The 23,632-nt window shown below is 35.3% G+C and overlaps 1 protein-coding gene across 2 annotated transcripts in view; it reads left to right on the top strand.

Annotated features, from left to right (window-relative positions):
- Window positions 1–23,071, top strand: part of CIP2A (cellular inhibitor of PP2A) — a 52,784-nt gene extending 29,713 nt beyond the window's left edge. The window contains exons 14-22 of one of the 2 annotated variants that reach the window (XM_043991024.1): window positions 440–635; window positions 1,436–1,510; window positions 1,619–1,729; window positions 10,131–10,327; window positions 13,364–13,477; window positions 14,630–14,712; window positions 17,255–17,394; window positions 18,806–19,007; window positions 20,295–23,071. In XM_043991024.1, coding sequence (XP_043846959.1) covers window positions 440–635; window positions 1,436–1,510; window positions 1,619–1,729; window positions 10,131–10,327; window positions 13,364–13,477; window positions 14,630–14,712; window positions 17,255–17,394; window positions 18,806–18,976 — 1,087 coding nt within the window. In that variant the 3' untranslated portion in view covers window positions 18,977–19,007; window positions 20,295–23,071. Of the gene's footprint in view, window positions 1–439; window positions 636–1,435; window positions 1,511–1,618; window positions 1,730–10,130; window positions 10,328–11,823; window positions 11,847–13,363; window positions 13,478–14,629; window positions 14,713–17,254; window positions 17,395–18,805; window positions 19,008–20,294 lie in introns of those variants that run through there. The other variant, XM_043991025.1, reaches the window with a different exon arrangement.
- The last annotated feature ends 561 nt before the right edge of the window (window positions 23,072–23,632 follow it).

Raw genomic sequence — 23,632 nt, 5'->3', positions numbered from 1 at the left:
TACCTCTACATAGTACTGGCCAAGTTATTGTATATATGTACTTAGATTTTTAAATTAGGTTGTTATAAATTGTAGATTATCAACATAGAAAATGTTGTTGTGGATGGGAAGGAGTTATGTTCCAGATTTGTTTGCTGAAAGAATCATAACAGGGGCAGCTAGATGGCGCAGTGGTTAAAGCACCGGCCCTGAATTCAGGAGTACCTGAGTTCAAATCCGGCCTCAGACACTTGACACTAGTTGTGTGACCCTGGGCAAGTCACTTAACCCCCATTGCCTGCAAAAAAAAAAAAAAGAATCATAACAGAAAACATTTGCAAACTTGTATTCTACAAGGTCTAGCAAAATAAGGGACAGACTACTCTGTAATCCTGCATATATGTGATTAGATTATCCTGCTTTTTGGCTTACTTTTTACATTTATTTGTTTTCCATTCAGCCTTGGTGAAAGTATTGCAGCAAACAATGCGTATAGACATCAGGAAACAGAGCATATGCCCAAAAGAATCCATGTACAGTCAGTAACTCCAACTCTTTCAGCATCTCTAAAGGGCTCAGCTTCTCACCTTTCAAATGATAGCATCCCTGGCTTAAACATTCAAGAGCTAATACAGAAACTTCAGACTGGAATGGAGGTGAATGATACTTGCTAATTATAATTGACAAAATAGAATGATCTCATATGGAAATCTCTGTTGCCAGAACTTATTTTTAAAAACCTATACTAGGTGGGGCAGCTAGATGGCGCAGTGGATAGAGCACTGGCCCTGGAGTCAGGAGTACCTGAGTTCAAATCTGGCCTCAGACACTTAACACTTACTAGCTGTGTGACACTGGGCAAGTCACTTAACCCCAATTGCCTCACTTAAAAAAAACAAAAACAAACAACAAAAAAACCCAAAAACCTATACTGGGGGGACAGCTAAGTGGCACAGTGAATAGAGCATTGGCCCTGGAGTCAGGAGGACCTGAGTTCAAATCCGGCCTCAGACACTTAACACTTACTAGCTGTGTGACCCTGGACAAGTCACTTAACCCCAATTGCCTCACTAAAAAACAAAACAAACAAAAAAATCTATACTGGGGGGGCAGCTAGGTGGCACAGTGGATAGAGCACTGGCCCTGGATTCAGGAGGACCTGAGTTCAAATCTGGCCTCAGACACTTGACACTTACTAGCTGTGTGATCCTGGGCAAGTCACTTAACCCTCATTGCCCTGCCTCTCCCCCTGCCCCCCCAAATAATAAAAACCTATACTAGGTATATGTAGAAAACCAAAAGAACTCTTACAGTTATTGATTTCATACAAAGTAGTTTCTTGTAGCAGGCAGAATAGTGGGTAACTTTTGTGTGATACCCACTTACTCAAAAAAAAAAACCCAACTAAGTTCAAATTTCCTATTTCCTGTTTTTTTCTATGTTAATGCTTACATAGATGAAGGATCAGATGTCTGATGTGAGAGTATCTGACATAATGGATGTCTATGAAATGAAATTGTCTACATTAGCAGTGAGTAATTGCCATGTTTTATTTTGAATAAATGACAGCATTTTAGTTTTGTACCGATACTCCTCTTTACAAATGAATATAACTCATATCTGTTTTTGTCTTTTATAGTCCAAAGAAAGTAGGTTACAGGATCTTTTGGAAGCAAAAACCTTAGCCCTTGCACAGGCTGATAGACTGATTACTCAGTACCGTTGTCAAAGAACCCAAGCTGAATCAGAAGTGAGTACATTTTGTAGATGTCATTCTGATGTTGAAATGAGGAAAATAAGGTAAAACAAATTTTGCTTTCTAAAAGTATGGCAAATGTTTAAAGATAAGCATAGATACGGCTTATGTGCATGAACTATTTGAATAACCTATGGAAGTCATAGAATGATCAAACCAGATAAAACTAGTATTTAAGTAATTTGGAGTTATTCCTTTTGAAGTACAGGATAGATTTACTGATTTTATAAAATGGCATTGATGACAATTCTGCTTTAGCAAATTCCATTTTCAAATAGTTCACTTAGGAAAGCTATTTTGATATACCGTGGTTTGACCTAAAGTTAACAATATTTTACTTTTCAGGTTTTGGTGAATTCCATTAAACTAAAAAGTCTTGTAGAAAAACATATTTACCATGCCCTGTCAATATATCAATCAATTGCTCAATGATAACAATACTGTTTTGATTCGGTACTTATGCTTTTATCTGTAGTGGAAGAGGAAAGCTATTTGCTGAGGACAAAGGTCTGAGAGAACGGTCTTTGTATCCCCAGAGCTTTGCACCTTATTGCAAAGGGTAGGGAAAAGATAGAATAGGGATCTAAAACAGACTATAAATATCTATCTAATGCGACTATGTTTACAGGCTGTTTTGCTAAGTGTCAGGAAAGTAGAGAAGTGGGCTAGGGTTGAAGTTAGCAAAATCTTGTGGGGGAAATAAAGTAAAAGTACTTTAGTGGTTCTGTAATCTCATCAATGTGAGTATCCCTACTACAGATGCAAGCCATCTATACCTTTTTGTCTTTTGTGACTTTTGTCCATGTCTTCCTCTAAATATTCTACAGGGGTCCATTCAGCATGATTGGGGCCTTCTAGATCTTATGACATTGTTGGCATACCACTGGAGAAGAAGGCTGTTGTTTGGTTGTCCTTTCTATTGCCTCGTGATTGACCTTTTCTAGTCATACACCTCTGATAATATCCTTTACACTGTTTTTCCTTTGCAACTCTTCCATTCATGTACTTCTCCACCACCTTTGGATTGACCTAAAATTCTTTTTCCTTGAATATTATAATATGTTAAGACTTGTAGCTCAATTTATTATCTATCTGCAGTATCTGGTTGACCAGCTCTGTGGTTATCCATTCAGCTCACATGATAGTCTGAACAAAAAGGCATTCTTTATCCAAGTGATATTTTTTTCCTGTGTGGATAATTAAGTCAATTTCTTTTGAGTGAGAATAGATTTCATTTAGGAGGCTCTGCAGTGTTGTAGAGTTTGATGTAATCAATCAGCACAGTGTCCATCAGTAAAAAAGAACATCTGGAGGACTTCATCTATATGGATTCCCTCTTATATTTGGACCCTCCTGGATATCTTCTATGACCATGGCAGCATCTTCGGTGAGCATGTCTCCCTTTTTTAAGCCATGTTTGATATTAATAATCAGTGGGTTGATGAACAGAGTTTTCTGTTACATCTTTAATAGACTCATATAATTTAGTATATGTACAAGAAACACTTTATTTTAAGAGAGCCTATGAATTCGTGTTTTGCTTGACCGCATCAAATATTTTTTTGTAGTCAAACAATAAGAACAATAAGATCTTGTATTCTTTACACATTTCATTTGGTGACTTTAAAGATATATTCTCATGTAGAAAATTATTTGTGAAAGCTTCTCTGTTTACTTTGCATAATTTAACTAAGGATGCCCTTAATTTGAGATATATGTAAATTAGTCTCAGAAATATTCTAGAGAGTTTGGAAAATTGGCACATATAGTTGTTGATCTTGCATATTTTTCCCTATAATAATATCTATCATCTCTTCCAGTATTTAGAATTATCTTCTTTTTTCAGGAATTTTGAGAATTGTTTCCTTAAAACACTCAAAATATGTTACCTCTAGTACTTCCTTTTTATAGATTTGTATATAAGCCAGTTCTTTACATCTTTATTTCCTTTAGTGCCATTTCTGCTTCCTCATATTGTACTGTGATGTTAAGAATTCAAATATAGGGGTTCCATTGTTAGTGATGAACAAGAGAATTTGTTATTTCTATTCTGTTTTTCTATTCTTTTGTCTTTTCATTATCCTTCCAATTTCATCCTTTACATGTTTCTCAAAGGCTTTGTCTTAATTGAATTTGCCAGTTATTTAGTAAATTTCTTTTTGTCTTTCATACTTTGCAGGGTTTTATGAACTTATATTCTTTTTTTTTAACTTTATTTTTAAAAATTTTGAGTTGCAAATTCTCTTCCTCCAGCATCTCCCCCTACCCATTGAAAAGGCAAGCAACATATCAGTTATACATGTGAAATCATTCAAAACATTTCCAAGTTAGCCACATTAAAAAAAGAAAAGCAAGAAAAATAAAGAAGGTAAAAAATGTGTCAGTCTGCCCTCAGAGTTCATCAGTTCTCTCTCTGGAAGTGGTTAGCATTTTTCATTGTAGGTCCTTTGGAGTTGTCTTGGATCATTTCCTTGCCCAGTGGAGCTAAATCTTTCACAACTGATGATCCTTTCAGCATTGCCATTACCATTACAATGTTCTCCTGGCTCTGTGCATTTCAGTTTGCATCAGTTCATATAAGTGTTCTCAGTTTTTTTGAAACCATCCTGCTTGTCATTTCTTATAGCACAATAGTATTCCATCACAACCATATACCACAACATGTTCAGGCATTCGCCAGTTGATGGATCTCCCCTCAATTTTCAATTCTTTGCCACCACAAAAAGAGCTGATAGATAGATAGGTCCTTTTCCCTTTTCTTTGATCTCTTGGAGATACAGACCTAGTAGTGATATTGCTGGGTCAAAGGGTATGCACAATTTTATAACCCTTTGGCCATAGTTCCAAATTGCTCTCCAGAATGACTGGGACAGTTCATAACTCCACCAACAGTTCATTAGTGTGCCAGTTTTCCCACATCCCCTTTAGCATCATCATTTTTATTTTCTGTCATGTCAGACAATCTGATAGATTCAAAGTGGTATGTCAAAATCGTTTTAATTTACAGTTCTCTAAATTAGTAATGATTTAGAGTATTTTTTTATATGATCATTGATAGCTTTGATTTCTTCTTCTGAAAACTGTTTGCCCAATTGATAAATGGTCAAAGGATACAATGATTTTTTTTTAATATATATATTGGCTCAGTTCCCTATATATTTGAAAAATGAGACCTTTGTCGGAGAAATTTTCTGTACATCTTTTTCCTCTAGTTTCCTGCTTTCTTTCCGATTTTGGCTGCATTAGTTTTGTATGTGCAAATCCTTTTTAATTTCATGTAATCATAATTATCCATTTTGCTTCCTGTGATCCTTAGTTCTTCTTCCTTTATCCATAGATCTGACAGGTAAAATTTTCCATGATATCTTATGATATCACCCTTAATTATGTATCTGTTGTGACCTTATTTTGGTATATGGTGTGAGATGCTAGTTTATGTTTTTGCCAAACTGCTTTTCAGTTTTCTCAACAATTTTTTGTCAAATGGTGAGTTCTTGACCCAGAAAGCTTGGATCTCTGGGTTTATCAAACACTAGATTATTATAGTAATTTACTACTGTGTATTGTGTACTTAATCTATTCCATTGATCCAGCACTTCAATTCTTAGCAAATGCCAGATTGTTTTGATTACCACTTTGAAATCTGGTAACTGCCTGGCTGATTTCCATCACATTTTTTTTTCATTGATTCTCTCTCTCTCTCTCTTTTTTTTTTTTTTTAGTGAAGCAATTGGGGTTAAGTGACTTGCCCAGGGTCACACAGCTAGTAAGTGTTAAGTGTCTGAGGCCAGATTTGAACCCAGGTACTCCTGACTCCAGGGCCGGTGCTCTATCCACTGCGCCACCTAGCTGCCCCATTGATTCTCTTAATAGTCTTGATCTTTTGTTCTTCCAGGTGAATTTTGTTAATATTATTTCTGGATTTATAAAGTAATTCTTTGGTAGTTGATTGGTATGACATTAAATAAGTGGATTAACTTAGGGAGAATTGTCATTTTTATTACATTGGCTTTGCTTACCCATGAAAAGTTAATATTTCTTCAGTTGTTTACATCTAAATTTATTTGTGTCAAAAGTGTTTTGTAATTATGTTTATATAGTCTCTGGATTTTTCTTGGAAGGTAAACTCCCAAATATTTTATATTGTTTGCAGTTATTTTAAATGGAATTTCTATTACTGCTCATTGTGATATTCTCTCTCTCTCTCTCTCTCTCTTTTTTTTTTTTTTGGTGAGGCAATTGGGGTTAAGTGACTTGCCCAGGGTCACACAGCTAATAAGTGTTAAGTGTCTGAGGCCAGATTTGAACTCAGGTACTCCTGACTCCAGGGCTGGTGCTCTATCCACTGCGCCACTTAGCTGCCCCAAAAAGATTTAAAAAAAAAAAAAAGAATGTTTAAACATGTTTTAAATTATGAACTGATGGTGTCCTTGGCTACCACTGTTCTCCAACTGGATTAATTAAAGGCTTGCTGGCTGAAGTGCTTCCTACAAGTCTTTTGGTCTTGTAGCAATTGATTTACATTAATTAAACTTAGGAAATGGAGATATCCTGTGTTGATGTCTATTCCTTTATTCTTTTTCCTTTTTTTTTGTTTTTATTAGTAGCTTGTTTAATTAGGCCTAGTTGGAGTTGTTTCAACAACATGCTATATCATTTCTTCTTATTCTTTATTCTTCTAACTTGGTACAATGTTTATCCTTGCTCTAATAAGTTATTAGGTGTCCTTACTGTATGTAGACAGTTGACTTAGAACAGACTTCCAGACCAATAGACTAGCAATTTCCTGATTGTTATTATATAATTAATTTCATTTTGGGGTGGGGACAATATTGTTTGTTGCTTTTCATGCCCATTTCCTCATGACTTTCTTCTTAAAGAAAGCATTCATGATATATAGGTATGAGGCTTCCACGTAATTGACAGACCTTTTACCCTCTCTCATTTCTTTTTTTTTTTTTTTTTTTTTTTTGGTGAGGCATTTAGGGTTAAGTGACTTGCCTAGGGTCACACAGCTAGTGTTAAGTATCTGAGGCCAGAATTGAGCTCAGGTCCTCCTGACTCCAGGACCAGTACTCTATCCACTGCGCCACCTAGCTGCCCCTACCCTCTCTCATTTCTTATCCCTAAATGGTTTCCAAGATATTTTTTTGCAAATCTGTAAGCTCTTCTGAACTTTCCTGTTTATTGGGAAGCTACTGCCATTCTTTCAATGGCTGGCTCCATGCTTGGAATGTGCTTTCTCCTTACTTCTGCCTCATGGAAATCCTCTCTTCTTTCAGGGTTTGGCTTAAGTGGCAGTTCTCCATATAGCCTTTCCTGATACTCCCCACTGCTAGTGTCTTTGCTCCACAACTACCTTATATTTAACTACATGTATTTATTTGGTATACATTTAATCTGTGTATAGAGATGTACATGTTGTCTCCCCTAAAAAGTGTAAACTCTTTTAGAGTATGTATTGTTACTTTTTTTTTTGGTCTTCGTATCTCCAATACTTTGTAGGTACTTAATAAATTCTTTTGAGTGATTAGTTGATATCTTTGTATTGAGATCACTTAGTGTTAAAGGATATGTTTGTTTATTTGGAAATGCTTATCACATTCCTCTTAGATATTCTCTACCTCCTTATACTCCACATTAATAATACCCATATGACTTTGTGATCTTTTCAAGGTGAGTGTTCACTTAGATGCTGCAGACCACAGCCTGCCCATCCTATGTGGTCTTTTCAAAGATAACAGTGGAAGCTGTAGGCCACCATTGCTTACCCTTTGCTCTCACCATGTGATTACCCCATCTTTTTCAGTCATATTTCTTTGGTGAAATCATTACTCCAATTCTTTGTACTTCCTTATTTCTTGTATATTTCAGCTTGCTCTTATGCCATATGCTTCCATATTGCTGTCCAAATGATTCTTAGAAGTATTATGTTAATTTACTGTAAAACAACACTCGTAAGACTATTGATATTAAAAAGATGGCTCTTCATTTTAGAACAGGAGTGTAGGATCATTAAAGAAGCTTTGTAATCTTCCAAAAGCAGTCTTGGATTTCTCTCTTATGTTTGTAGTGGCTCATAATTTGGATAGAATTTCATCCATCTTCATCCATTTGTTTTTTCCTTGGATATGGTTAGGCCAGAATCTTTTTTAGTAGTTATAGACCTCATCCAGGAGACTCTTGTGTGTTTTGGGGATTGATGTAACCAGTATGATGTCATTCATGGATAGCATCTAGAGGATCTTATTCCATCTATAAAGAATCCCTCTCCAACATGGACTCTGCCAGATATCCTCCATCAATGTGGTGAACACATTTGTCCAGCATACGTTGCCCCTGTTTTATACTTCACCTAATATTAATTATGAGAATGCTATTGAATAAAGGTTTTCTTTGCTAAATCTTTCCAATAACCCAGAATAATTTTGATTTTATGCATAAAGAGATATCTTGTTTGAAAAGATGTGACGTAGGGGCAGCTAGGTGGTGCAGTGGATAGAGCAACCGGCCCTGGAGTCAGGAGTACCTGAGTTCAAATCCAGCTTCAGGCATTTAACACTTACTAGCTGTGTGACCCTGGGCATGTTATTAAGTATCTTATATTTCACCCTCCCCCCCTTCCCCCCTTACAAGCAAAGCAGCTCATAAGAGTACATAAAATACTAGGTCTATGAAATAAAATTGTACCAGAGGTTCTTAACTTATGGTCCATAAACTTTTGGGAAAAATTGATAAATATATTTAAATATAATTGACTTTATAGTCCTATGTAGTATATTATTTTATACATTTAAAATCATCAAGAAGGGAATCCAAGAGAAAACAAAGGTAAAGGACCTCTTAGGTGAAAGCATAAGGGTTTTCATTTTGTTTTGTTGTGGGTTTTTTTTTTTATTACTTTTTTGCAGAGCAATGAAGGTTAAGTGACTTGCCCAGGGTCACACAGCTAGTAAGTGTTAAGTATCTGAGCCCAGATTTGAACTCAGGTCCTCCTGAATCTAGGACCGGTGCTTTATCCACTGCGCCACCTAGCTGCCCCCTGTTTTGTTGTGTTTTTGTTGGATTTGTTTTGGGGATCTGGGAATAATAATAATTGCCAGATCTAAAAACAATCATTATGGCCACTATCCCTCCTTCATTATTTCCTGTCATAGACAATTTAAATTTTAAAATGAAAAATGATTTTTTTCTTCTTATTATGCTAACATAACTTTGCATACTTGCCTAGACCTCATGTTGAATGTAGACTGTTTTAGAGTCTTATACTCATGTTGAATGTTTTGGTATGAAAAGCCTTCTTTAAATATAAGATTTATGTAGATTGTTTTTCTTTTAATGTTTAGTTTTAGAGACTAAGTTTAGTCCCTTTACTGTGTGTAAAATATGAAAACCAACTGTTGTCTTTGCTATTCATTCTCTGGGTCAAAAGGTATTTTTAGAAAATAAAGTCAGAGAGACCAGCAAAGCAGACTTACACAAAAAGGGACTTGAATGAGTCAGAATTGCATCTTACTTTCTGCATATCAATTGGAATTGAATGCCTAGATTTTTGTACTCCTTAATTGGTGCTTATTTTGAGAAATGTCAGCAGAATTTTCTCTCATCCTCAGTCAAAAAAAAAAAAAATGCCTGACAGAAAACAAAACCAGACGCGGACGCCTATTAGTGATGGAAAAGTTTGAGTACCATTTTTTGGAGCATAATCCACATTTTTTCATACTCAGGGCCTTTGCCCTAATCTTATTTAGCTTTTTATGAAGGGATTCTAAATTGCCAAATTTAGGAATCAGAGTCGTTAAATGGAAGAGCCAAGTCTCCACGGAGTGAATAGTATGGTATGGATAACTATGGTTTGTTTTTAAATAAATGTAGCTGTTTCCAGATAGGAACTGAACATCTTTTAGTTTACTACTTTGCACTTTTGCCAAATGTCATGACATTCAGCCAATTTTGTAAATAATACTCCGCTGGTCTTCTGCTTTAAGTTGCTCAGGATTATACTATCAAGAAAACTATAAAGCACCAAATATAGTTTTAGATCATCTATTTAAAAATGTTCCCCTCCGCCAAATTTCTAAGCATCATAGCTTATATTGAGATTTGATTTATGTGTGAAGATTTTTGAAAAGTTCATCTTGATAATAGTGACAAAAACTATGGAGAGGTTTTTTTACGTACTTAATTTAAGATATCCAGTTGCATTTTTAGAAGAAATATTTCAGATTTATCAGAAGTCACTAAGCATTTGTGACAACCTTGATTTAGGATATAATTCCATGAAGTAGATTATAAAAAATAAAATCACAAAAATATACCCGTTTTGAATCAGTGGGGGTGAATCACGCTAACACATGGCAGTGTAATAGTTTGAATTCTTGTGTTTTGTTTCAAGGCAAGGACCCTTGCTTCTATGTTGAGAGAAGTTGAGCAAAAAAATGAAGAGCTTGGAGTGTTACTGAAATCGCAGCAGGTTGAATCAGAACGGGTCCAGAGTGATATTGAGCATCTCTTTCAACATAATAGGAAGTTGCAAACTGTGGCTGAAGAACATGAAGTGCTAAAAAAATCCTATATGGAACTTATTCAGAGGTTTAATAAAATATTTCTTTATAACATCTTATATATAAAATGTAGGCTGCCCCTAGTTTAAAGGGGGCTATGTTTCTAACATTCATTTATAAGTCAGTTCATCAAAACTCAGAATTCATTTTCCCAAAGAAACAGTGTTGTTAATGGTAGTTAGGTTCCTCTATTCAGCCCACCAAAGCCTTTTTAGTTTGTAATATATCTAGTATATAACACTTTGCAGTACTTTTGGAGATGTTTAAGGAGAGATTGGCTGATGACTTGGGATGTTTTAGAGGGAATTCATCCATTGGGCACAGGAATAACATGCTATCATTCTAAAACCTAGCCACTATGTGTAACCACGTTTCTATGAGAAAATTCATTCCGAATTGAAACTGAAGTGTCAGGAACATCTCCCACCTATTGAAGTGGGATAAGGGATTAGCACTACCTCAGCTTCTGCTTAGGCAATGGAACTAGGTAATGCTGATAAATGAGCCTGGGATGAAAGTTTACTGAGACTTAGAGGAATACCTGAAAATCCCTTCCGTTCCAGCCTTGGGGTAAAATAAGAACGAGATAGGAAGGTGATCCTAGAAAACAGCAACCAGAGAAGATGGGGAATCCCCAAATATAAATCAGACCATTTGACCTGATCAGCTATACCCAATTAGGATATTTGTTCATGTGTTAAATGTGTACATAAGTTGGAGATTGCCTACATTGCATTCGTTTTCTAAAAAGTTAATCTCACTTCACTGTTAATACTCAAACCTGTGTTATAGATGTGGCATCCATTTACAACATTCCATAAATTCTAAGTCATAGAAGATAAGAGGTCACAGGAGTAATATAGATCAAGACCCTTAACTGCATCTTGAGATATTAAATTCGAAAGACTTGGATTGGTCAGTATTTAGCATAGTTCATGATCATAAATAAAGTCCATTAAAACACTTTATAAAAGCACAGCAGTTCTTTCCCCATATACATACATAAGCATTATCTTGACCCACAAAGCAACTCATCTTAAACTTCATAGCAAGTTCCTTTATAACCTTTTTAAAAAGCCCCATTTAGGGGGCAGCTAGGTAGTGCAGTGGATAGAGCACCAGCCCTGGATTCAGGAGTACCTGAGTTCAAATTCGACCTCAGACACTTGACACTTACTGTGTGACCATGGGCAAGTCACTTAACCCCCATTGCCCTAAAAAAAAAAAAAAAGCCCTATTTAGCCCAACATTAACATAGATCATCTTGTTTATCTGTGTGATATTATCAATTAGTTATATGGTGAGCCGTTTCCCTAAGGTCATTGGCAAAGATAAGGCCCAAATACAGATTTCATTTCCAGTTAGTCCTTTTGTCACTTTCCTCCATTGCTTGCTGTTATTAGTCACAATAAAAATGATAGCTAATATTTATACAGCACCTGCTAAGTACATTACAGATATTTTCTTATTTGATCCTCACAACAACCCTGGGAAGTAAATGCTATTATTATCCTCATTTTACAGATGAGGAAACTGAAGCAAACAGGGTAAGTGACTTGTCCAGGGTCACACAGCTAGTAAGTGTTTTGAGGTCGAATTTGAACCCAGGTCTTCCTGAGTCAGATGTGGCACTGTCTGTTGTGCCAAGAGGTGCCTCTTTCTTTATGGCCATTTTTCATAGTGAAAACTTTGAGTCTTAGCTTTAGTACTTTAAAGAATTTAGAGATCATGTAGGGTGACCTCATTTTACAGATGAGGACACAGTCCTGGAGGGGTCAAGTGCCTTGCCCTAGTAGTTATTGATAGAGACCTGAACTGAATCCAGGACCTGACTTAAAAGCCAGTGCTCATTCTACTATGCTATTCTGCCTTCAAGTTGAATCACTAAATTATTTTGGATATTGGGTGGGGGTATTATGAGTAGGGAAAGATCTGATTTTAGATATAATGAATTATCTTTCCCTTCTATACACATTGATTTTAAGCTTCACTGGGAGGATTAAGTGACTTGCCTAGGGTTGTATTGTCAGTATGTATCAGGGCACATTGAACCCAGTTTTTCCTGACTTTTAGGTGGCCTCTCTATGGCTATATTTCTCTTAAAAGAACTTAAAACTGCTAACAATCTTAATATACACTTGTTTTTGACATTTTTAATCAGCAAGAACTGATACTTATTTTGAAAATTCAAATGTAGCATTATACTTTAAATAATACCTATAGAAATTATAACTGGGCAGAATTTAGGTACTCTCTGAATAACAAGGAAATTTGAAGCAGAATAGGGAACAAGAAGTGTGCAATATTTCCAGAAAGGTTGTATTTTTCTCCTTCCCTTTAACATCACCTTTTCCAAAAGATGAGCATTAAGCATGAATCCCATTTATAGTCAAGGAGTTCCAAAAATTTGTCTCTAGAAGCTATTAGTGTTTCTTCCTGGATATTGAGGGTGAAAAAAAAAAAAACAGTTGAAGGGAAGAAGTCTGCAAGAGGTGAATTAATATCTTGCATTAACTCATGGAAGACAAAGCTTTATGTCCTTTAAGTAGCTTTCAGTAGCTAAGGATAAATTATTTTCTGTTTGCTTCCCTGAAAACAAAAATTGTATTGAGGCCAAACAACTTTTTAATTCTAAACTTTACTAGTTACTAAAGGCAGGAGTAGTAATCACCATTTGCAGTATTATTTTGTAATAACTTAAATTTTTTTTTTAAAGCCTCATCTTGTGGGGAAAACAAAATCAACTTATAGATTTGTGCCATGAACTTTTTTTTTCCCTTGAAAATTTACATATATCCCTGGGGAAAATGAGTTTCTATAATAAGTAGGCTCATACCTACCATGTTTCACAACATACTCCATTCTGGACAGTTTTATAAAAGGATCCAAAGTCTATCCATTTTGCTGTCATTTAAAATTGAAGTTCTCTGTTGGTGTGAATTTGGTACATGTTCAATCAAAGCTTTCCCACTTGTCTCTGTGTACTTTGGCTAAAAAACAATAAGTAGAGAGAATGCTATGCTTTATGATTTCTTTGATTTCAGCCCATCTTTTCTCTTTTCAGGAGCGAAGCTTTTGAAAGGAAGAGTAAAGATTTACAGGTCACGTGTGATTCTCTAAACAAACAAATTGAGACAGTGAAAAAAGTGAATGAATCACTCAAGCAGCAAAATGACAAGTAAGTTTTAATAGTTTTTTAAATTATTATTTTTTTACATATATTTCTCTTAAAGTTGAGTGCATTTTTTTTTTTGCAGGGCAATGAGGGTTAAGTGACTTGCCTAGGGTCACACAGCTAGTTAAGTGTCAAGTGTCTGAAGCTGGCCTTGAACTCAGGTCCTCCTGAATCCAGGGCCAGTGCTTTATCCACTGTGCCACCTAGCTGCCCCAATTTTTAAAAATTATTATTTTTTACATATTTCTCTTAAACTTGAGTGCATTTTTAAAAATAGTTTTTTTAAAAAAATTCTTATTTAACCTACTTTTTAAAAAAAGTTACTTTTTTGTTTTGTTTTTTCATTATTCATAGATATTTTATTTAATAATACTCTTATAATGTATGTCATTATTAGTATAATTATTAATATTAGTATTTTTTGTCTTCTTTTTAAAAAATTAATTATTTTTTTTCCCATTACATGTAAAGATAGTTCTCAACTTTTGTTTATACAAGCTTTCCAATTTCAGATTTTTCTCCCTCTCTCCCCCCTCCCTTAGACAGCAGGTAATCTGATAGAGGTTTTTATTTATATATATATATATATATATATAAACATAATAACATTAATCCTATTTCTGCATTAGTCATGTTATAAGAGAAAAATCAGAGCAATGATGAAAAACCTCAAAATAGAAAAAACAACAGCACCAAAAACAAAAGAAATAGTATATTTCATTCAGCATCTATACTCCACAGTTCTAAAAAAGTTACTTACTTTTAAAGAAGCTGATGTGATTTTTGTTTATTGCAACCATTTAATTTTAATCATCAAAATTGGTAGATAAACTGCTGGCCACTTGTTGACTCTTATGGTATACAGTTACGAGTTCAGGTTAATGTTCTTTCTTTTCTTTTTAGTGAGGCAATTGGGGTTAAGTGACTTGCCCAGGGTCACACAGCTAGTAAGCGTTAAGTGTCTGAGGCCAGCTTTGAACTCAGGTCCTCCTGACTCCAGGCCCGGTGCTCTATCCACTGTGCCACTTAGCTGCCCCCTTAATGTTCTTTCAATAGGACTTTACCTTAAATAGATTATTGCAAAGAAATATCTTAAACAGGAAACCATTGACTATTTGAGAATTTTTTGCAATACTTTTTTTTTTAACATTTCAGAACAATTGCTCAGTTGATGGAAACAGAAGAGCAGAGAAAAGAAATACAGAATCAGCTAGTAGAGAGAGAATGTATAATTGCAAGTAAGTAAATCTTTTTAACATAAACATTGTAGTATTAAAATTCAGAAAGAATTCATAAGTCAATACAAAGTTTCCTTAGTCTTTTGTCAAGTCGAAAAATTTATTCATCACCTTTGTTGGTCCCCCCACCCCCCCCAATAAAGTCAGGATTTATTTTATTCTACTTTTTTCTTAGCTTCCAGTTTTGTCATAGCTTTTGGTTTTGTTGATGATTTTCCATTAACATTCCACATGGTTTCTTTTTCTTTTTTTTTTTTTTGCGGGGCAGTGGGGGTTAAGTGACTTGTCCAAGGTCACACAGCTAGTAAGTGTCAAATGTGTGAGGCTGGATTTGAACTCAGGAACTCCTGAATCCAGGGCCGGTGCTTTATCCACTGTGCCACCTAGCCGCCCCCTACATGGTTTCTTTAGTGCATCTTTGTACCAATATGACAGCATATTAACAGTTGATTGAGGTCTGCCAGTACAAAAGCTGCTTTATTTGAATGTAGAAAAAAATCCAGTACTCTACATAGATATTCAAATTCAAATACAGTTACATCTACAAGCATTATTGATTGGCAGGAGATTCAAACTGCTAATTGAAGTTTTCCCTTTTCATGCAAGTTCTTCATCTGCTTTGTAGTATTCAGAGGTGCAAAGACAAAATTCCAGAGTCAAGATAAGCAAAAGTACAGATTATATGTGTATGACAACCTTTGATTTCTTAAACAGAACAACAATGATTTAAAGTATCTGAGTGTCATTAAGAATCATTTTTTAAAAGTCATTTAATCTGATCTAGGGTAGGGAAAGGAGGACTGATTTTAAGGATTAGTGAAAAAGATTTCTGCCTGTATCAGGTCAGTATCCTAATTCTATCTTTGGGGATATGAAAGTTTTTTCCTGAACTGGTGTTTAATCTGAAGCTTGAAATGTACATATTGACTTAGTTTTCCTTTAGAAAATAGGCAGAGCTTTAAAAGGGATATTTAAAAAGATTTCAGGCTAGGACAGTGTCTCCTTGATATTTGATAAAATACCGATGAGGTTTATTTCAATCAGATAAGTCAAAAGTATCACAATAGGACAGTGAGAAAATATGATTGCTTTATATGTCTAGAAAAGGAAGTGGGGTTTTGAGGTGGGCTTAGTATGCTTTCACAAAGTGGGGAAAATTCTTCAATTGTGATACTTAGCACAAAGTAACAGCAGATGGCAGTACTAGGTAACTTTTAGTTAAAACTAAATCATAGTTTGTGTAAGAAAGAACCGTGGATAAACACAGCAATTGGAAAGGGGCTTTAGAAAATAATCTGTTCACACCTCTTTACTTTAGGAATGAGGAAACCTCCCTTAAAAGGTTAAGTGACCTGCCCAAGCTAGTATAGGTAATGAATAGTAGTATTAATTCAAACTTGAGTTGTCTGACTACAGATCTGCTGCTCACACATTGCTTGCCCATTCCTTACTCTGGAAATATCGCTACCCATCTTAAACTTCTTTCTGAAATTGTCTTTTCTTCTCTCTCCCACAATTTCCCTCACCCGCAGCTTTCTACATCAAAACTTTCTAGGAATTGCCTTTATGTCATATCTTGACTGTTCTTTGTGTGAAGGAAGGTAGAGGGAAGAGATGTGGCATTAACAATGAAGTTTGGATGTGGGAGACTGGGAAGACTGAATGGAGTTGAAGTGGCTACTTTAACCTCAAGGAGAAAGTTCAGAACCAAGCTTGTCTCTGCAGTCAAAAATTAAGAGACTTGGGGGCAGCTAGGTGGTGTAGTGGATAAAACACCAGCCCTGGATTCAGGAGGACCTGAGTTCAAATCTGGCCTCAGACACTTGACACACTAGCTCTGTGACCTTGGACAAGTCACTTAACCCCCATTGCCCTGAAAGACAAGACAAAACAAAAACCAAAACACACACACAAAAATTAAGAGACTAAAACTTGGGCCATTTTTTAGTTGCTTGCAACATGTCCACTCGTTAATTATGGAATTTCAACCCTGTATTACAACAGTTACTAGACTAGGTTGAATTGTTGTAAATAAGTAAAGCTGTTTTAAAAATGAAGCCTTAATAGTTGAAGAGTCCACATTTTATGACTGAGAATGATGAATAAACTAGTTTTTTCTGCTTTCAGCATTCCATAAACCAGCTCTAACCTTCTCCATAGGATCACATCTGATTATACTGATTCTGTAGTAATAAACTTCTTGCTTGTTCTGCATGTTTATTCCAGATGTCATATTCTTTTTTTTTTTGGTGGGGAAATAAGGGTTAAGTGAGTTGCCCAGGGTCCCACAGCTAGTAGGTGTCAAGTGTCTGAGGTCAGATTTAAACTCAGGTCCTCCTGAATCCAGGGCTGGTGCCTTATCCACTGCACCACCTACCTGCAAGTACTAAACTTCTTAAGCCAGACTTATCCTTCTAGCTGTCTCTTAAACATTTATGCTTCCATGCTTGATAAGCCCATAATCACTTTTATGCATCATGATGATATCAGTGCTGAGATATCTGATCATAAAAAATTCATGTTTCTACAAATTTTTCTTAAGATTTACAACAAAAAACAAAAGTACACGAGGACAAACTGAGAGTTCTGCAAAAAGAAAAAGAAGATAGGGAAGAAACTATTGAAATTCTGAAAAAAGAATTAAATAGAACGGAGCAAGCAAGAAAAGAATTAAGCATTAAGGTAAGAATTTACTATAGTTATCATTTGTAGTCACTGGAGAAAAACTAGTGTGAAATGAGGGACTTTAGTTGAGCCATCATCATATTTCTTATTTTTTTTTGTTTTTAGTGAGGCAATTGGGGTTAAGTGACTTGCCCAGAGTCACACAGCTAGTAAGTGTTAAGTGTCTGAGGCTGGACCTGAACTCAGGTACTCCTGACTCCAGGGCTGGTGCTCTATCCACTGCGCCACCTAGCTGCCCCATCATATTTCTTTAGTAATTTGATTCTAGAAAGTGACAAAATCTTGAAATAGTTGGAATTTGCAAAAAAACATTATTTCACACAAGGAAAGCCTTTATAATATTATTAAATCAAAACTTTAATTTTTCAGTAAAATATGATATTTATAATTATTTTATATTGTACTATTTGCTCGACAAAACTGGGCTCTCTGAATCACAAAGTTAGAGGAAATAATATGAGGCAAGAAGACATCAGAAGGGCTGAAAGGCAGTTGACCACTTAGGAAAGCCCAGCTCTTATTTTGGCTCCGTATGTCACTGATAGTCCTTAATGAGTAAGGTACACATTGGTGAAGTGGTTAAAAATTAAATTCCAATACAAGTGACTTCAGCTCATGAAATTGTGTTATATGGTTCTCTTACTCTGATTGTATGTGCACTAAAAAAAAAAAATTTAAGTTGTTACAGTTACTCAAAACCCACGACTTGCTGACTCCTTATATTACCACTTATGTTAAAAAAAGGAGGCGATACCTGTTGCTTGAAGCTCTCTAACATCACTGTTAACAGTATTGTTTTCTGACCTGCCCACTACTCCAGACCTAATCAGCATGGAGTCTTGTTTCAGCTGCTGCTGCTGCTGTATTTGAACATAGCAGAGGAGCAAAGGTACAAAATTAAAGGTAGCATTTGTGGTCACAGGTGTTTTGATAATGCTTCAGTTCTACAGAATTCAATAGTAATTTATATAGTATATATTCATTTACACTTTTCAACAAAATTTTGTTTAGCATTGCTAATTATGACAGGTTTCAAATTGATATCATATGATTAAAATACCTAGCCAGCATTTAATTAGCACTTCAAGGTTTGCAAAACACTTTACAAATATCTCATTTAATCCTTACAAGAACCTTGGGAGGTAGGTGTAATTATTGTCTGCATTTTGCAGATGAGGAAACTGAAGCAGGCTAAGTTAAGTGACTTCTCCAGGGTCACACAGTTAATAAGTTTTTGAGGCTGGATTTAAACTCGGGTCTTCTGACTCCATGACTGGCACTCTTTCTGCATTACTATATAGCTGCCCTTCTCTTATGGAGCTTGTCTTCCATGTTCACGCAGACATGGCCATTCTAACATATCCATCAGGAAAAAGCATACTGAGCTGTATTTCTGTTCATCTCATAGGCTTCTTCCCTGGAGGTACAAAAGGCACAACTGGAAAGTCGTTTGGAAGAGAGAGAGACTCTGGTAAAGCAGCAGCAAGAGGAGTTAAACAAGCATTCTCACATGATAGCGATGATCCACAGCTTAAGTGGTGGAAAATTGAGTCCAGAGACAGTGAACCTCAGCCTCTAGAGCTCTGGCCAATGGCTTGTGATCTTACGGGGTGTGTGTGTGTGTGTGTGTGTGTGTGTCTGTCTGTCTGTCTGTCTGTCTGTCTGTCTGTCTGTGTCTGTGTAGGTATTTATCCCCCCCCCCCCCCAAAAAAAAAAAGGTCAGTAATGACTTTAAAATGACAAGGAAAGTTATTAACTATTTTCAGTTTAGTAAAGAACCTGATATAATCCATGTGTATAATATTTGGTTTTTTGAGTGGAACAAATTAAAACACTTCTCAGATGTTTTTATTCTTACCAAACTGAGAGGCATCATGGCATAGTGGATAGAGGACTGACCTTGGAGCTGGGAAGACCTGAGTTCAGATCCTGCTTTTGACACATATTAGCTGTGTGACCTTAGGCAAGTTACATAACTTCCCAGTGCCCTCCTATAGATGTCATAGAATATGAATTATAAACAAGTTGCTGATCTACAACTGATGAAATTCCACTGATGAAATTATGGGTTTGGAGTGAAAAAGAAATGGTTGACTTAATGGATGCAATAACTGCTATTTGAACTCAGTACTTTTATTTTCTTCACTTTCAACATTTTTTAATGCATTGCTCTAAATGTAATTTAAACATATGGCTTTATCTCTAGTCAAGGTATATAAATTTAGAATATCTTAGAACTTTAACCAACTCAAATACATTTGAACAATTCATAAATTATAACATTAGCCTAGTAATGGCTATTTTAAGACAAAAGTAATATATATATTTTTTCAACTTATATGGCACCATTGATATCTACAATATGGTACTTTGAAAAATATCATTCTATATATGTAGCTATGTTCTTGGTGAAATAGAGTTTGCATTTTATATACATATACACGCATAAATAGTTTATTACATAAAAACAAAATAGAATCACTCTTGACCAGGGTTTTGCTCAAGGCCTACGGGGAAAGGAAGCCCAAGGCATTAAGAAGAATCATTGAGCTTTAGCAGAATTTAAAGGATTAACTGGTCCAATACCCTGTACTACTCTGGATTTAACTCTTAGACTATCATACTTTTAATGCTAACATTCATAACCGTTTTTCCCATATGAGACAGGGATATAGCTAAACCATATGAGATGGTAGCCTCCTATTTCTGTAGATTTTTCAAGGACAGAGATGCCACATCATTTTTTGGTAGGCTATAGGTCTTCCATGTGCCACAACTTTTGCCATTTCTTCTTGTTGCCTTTTCATTAGATGAAGGTAAGCTTTTCATGTGTATAATATTAGTCATTTCTTATCTTCCCCTCCTCACATCTTTCCGATTTTTCTTTCTCTTGTTAGGATCCTCTGTTCTGTTTACAAAGAGACCAAAAAATAAACTCCAAATGTATGTTGGTTTTGTGTTATGATTTTCAGTTACTTCTACACCTGAAGGCAGCATCAACCAAGTCAAACATTGGTTTTAACCAAAAACAGTTTTGTCCTGTATGCGTCTTAATGCTCAGACTTCAGTTTTATAAATATTTTCTTATCAGTAATATTTTTGAACGGTTAGCTGAGTATAATATTTTTCTAAACTTTCCTCATATCTCTTTACTAAGAACTACAAACTCTTCCATGTTTTTAGTGGTTACTTGATGAAAACATTTGCAAAAAAGATTTCTAGATTGGCATGTCCCAAATAGTTTGAAAAGTATTTCCTGGCCAAAAAACAAAACAAGAAAAACCAAACCCCTCAATAATGACTTCCTTGTCAATATTTGAACTAATAACAACACAACTCCTTTTTCCTTCTAGTAATTTTGTCAGTGTGAAAGCAACTTCATTTTAGTCTTTACATCTTTTTCCAGTGTGATGTTTCTCCCTTTGGCACTTCTGACCCCTTTCTTTTGGGATGTGTGTATCAGAGGTTAAGACTCTTTAGAGAAATCTTAGTAGGGAAGAATAATGATTCAGTTTATGCTTTATGGTTCTGTTTGCTTGACTGTTGTGAAGACTTTTGTATTTTTAGAAAACAGGTTCTGTTTTGGTTAGAAGCCCTACTAAATGAAATATGTCCTCTGATTTTCCCTGGTCTTACTTTAGATACCAGAGACCAATTCTTCACGTACTCAGCTGCCAGTGTTTCTAATCAGGGTTAATGCCATGTATTACCCTTGAAAATAAATGTGTAATTATAATAATAATTAGTTTGTTAATTGTTCATTTCTGTTGTAGATAGCAGGTGGTATTTAAGTTTTGGTTTTTTTTTTTTTAAAGAACAGACCAAATCACATACAACCCTATTAGCATTTTTGTTTAATTCTTTCTTACCCCAGAGACACTAAAATCTAAACTAATTCTTAATTTGAGGTGGTTATATGTAGGCCAATATATTTTCAAGTCAGTAGGTATAGCTCTTTTAGTTACATTTTGATGTCTTGGAACTCCAACTCCTAATCAGAAAATGCAGACACCTTAGACACAGATGAAACATGGCTGACCACAGTTTATTTCAGGGAAGCCTTCTCATTTCTTTGTGGTAATTCTGAGGTTCTGTGAAATAATGTGAAAAGCAGTGGCTTACTTGGCAAACAGGGATGCATACCAGGAAAAGTTTCTTAGCCTATTCATTGACTAGATTGTGATGCTACGGCTGAATTGCTGCAGAAATCATTTTGAAGCTTTAAGCAGGCATCTAGTCCATACATGTCTTTAGGCTTTATTCCTGCCATTCTGTAGTTGGAATTCCAGGATATAAAAGGCATTGTAGAAGAGTTCCACAATATCAGAATTTAAAAACCACTGAAGTGGATCTCAGTCTTTCTCCATTCTTAGTAGTTAGAGAGGTGCAGTAATAGGGTTTTATAGTTATCAAGATACTGAGGAGTCGCTACCAGGGAATCACAGGTTCTTCACTTTTGGAAGTTTCTTTCAAAAAGTGGGTTGGGATGCAATTCAGTGATAACAAGCCTCTATTATGACTTTCAGATGTATGTTTATTTTGATGGGCTGTATGCTATCATAAATATCAAATTCACTGCCTACAAACTGAAATTTGCTTCCATTGGGAATGCCTTTTTGGTGCTCAAATCAATAGACTTAATCATATCACTTCAAAAGAATTTCATTGTGTTTTGGCAATATTTGTATGTCTCCATTAAATCTGTGATTGAAATTGTGTTTCCATCAGGCATTTTGTAGTAGTGGTGTTTATAAAACTGCTGACTTGAAGGTAGATGTTAAGTTTATAGATAATATGCCAGATAAATGGTGCTGAGATGTTGAAGAGAAAATTAAATGTTTTATAGAAAGAGAACATTTCAGAAGTTCATATCAAGTTTAATGTTCTCTTTTTAGGAAAAGTTTTATAGAACAGATTGGCTTGATCTAGCTATCTCAGTCACTGACTAGGATTTTTCCCTTTCAAGATACTTTTTACCCAACTGAATAACATCTAATTCATTCTACATTATTCCCTGGCCTCTTACTGAAATGTTTTATCTTAGCGAGAGAAGAAGAAGAGCATGATAAAGTTTCATCCCCTCACTACTTTGTTTGAATTTGAAATAGCAAAAATATAACTTAGAAAATTAGAGCTGTTGGGGGTTTTTTTTTTTTTTGGTCTCGCTGAGGTCACTGACTTTTAGCATAGTGGCCATCACACCAATGCACATACCAGAATGTTTCCATCTCTGTGATTTATCCATGTGTAGTAGATAAGTCTGTAGATCCACGTAACTACTAACATGTAGGTAAAACTTTTAGTTAAGACTTGAAAATTAAAAAAAAAAAATTTTAAATCCACCCCACAACCAAAACTAGTATTAAGAGTACAACTTTAGTTTCCTCTCTTGGGATGCATACTGGCTCAATGATTGGTAAAGTGGTCCTTTAACACCAATTAAAAGGAAAAATTGGGGGTGGTATTTCCCTCCTTGCTCACCATACCTATATGGAAAACTTCTGTACTAGCTCTGCATAATAATAGCCTGTTTCAGTAAAGAGTATCCTTTTTAAATGTTTCATCAGTTCAAATAAATTGTTTTTATGCTTGTACTAATATTTAATAAAATAATATTCCTTTATATTTAAATGTAGCTACAAAATGACTTTTTAGAATAGTAGACCTTAATCATTCTCTCTATATAATTGTATTTCTTAAAGTTATGTAAACTTTACTCTTGTTAGGATTGGTGATTAGGAAAACAATAACTCTTCATGGAAGAATTTTAATTTTTTGGGGGGTGGGGTGGGGCAATGAGGGTCAAGTGACTTGCCCAAGGTCACACAGCCAGTAAGTGTCAAGTGTCTGAGGCCAGATCTGAACTCAGGTCCTCCTGAATCCAGGGCCAGCGCCCTATCCACTGTGCCACCCAGCTGCCCCCTTAATTTATTTTTAAAAGACAAACTTGAACTGTGTTATCTACATTATAAGGATGGGTCAGAAAAAAAAGAGTAATTTGCTCTGTGTAGCTTTTTTATTTTTAAAGTAAGTGCCTATTTGGGGATTAAAACCAGTTATGACTCTTTTTTCTCTTAATGATTGGTACCATAACTTGGCGTACCTTGGTGAATTACGATAGCTAACCTGATGTCAAGTTTAACTGTATGTAATATCAGATATTTTCTTTACTATTTTATAGCCAAATAGAATTATAAAAGTAAAATACTTTGTACTGGTTAGAAAAGGAACATCC

Source organism: Dromiciops gliroides, chromosome 3 (assembly GCF_019393635.1).
Source record: "Dromiciops gliroides isolate mDroGli1 chromosome 3, mDroGli1.pri, whole genome shotgun sequence".
NCBI classification, from domain to species: Eukaryota; Metazoa; Chordata; class Mammalia; order Microbiotheria; family Microbiotheriidae; genus Dromiciops; species Dromiciops gliroides.
This window is presented reverse-complemented; position numbering and strand designations above follow the sequence as displayed.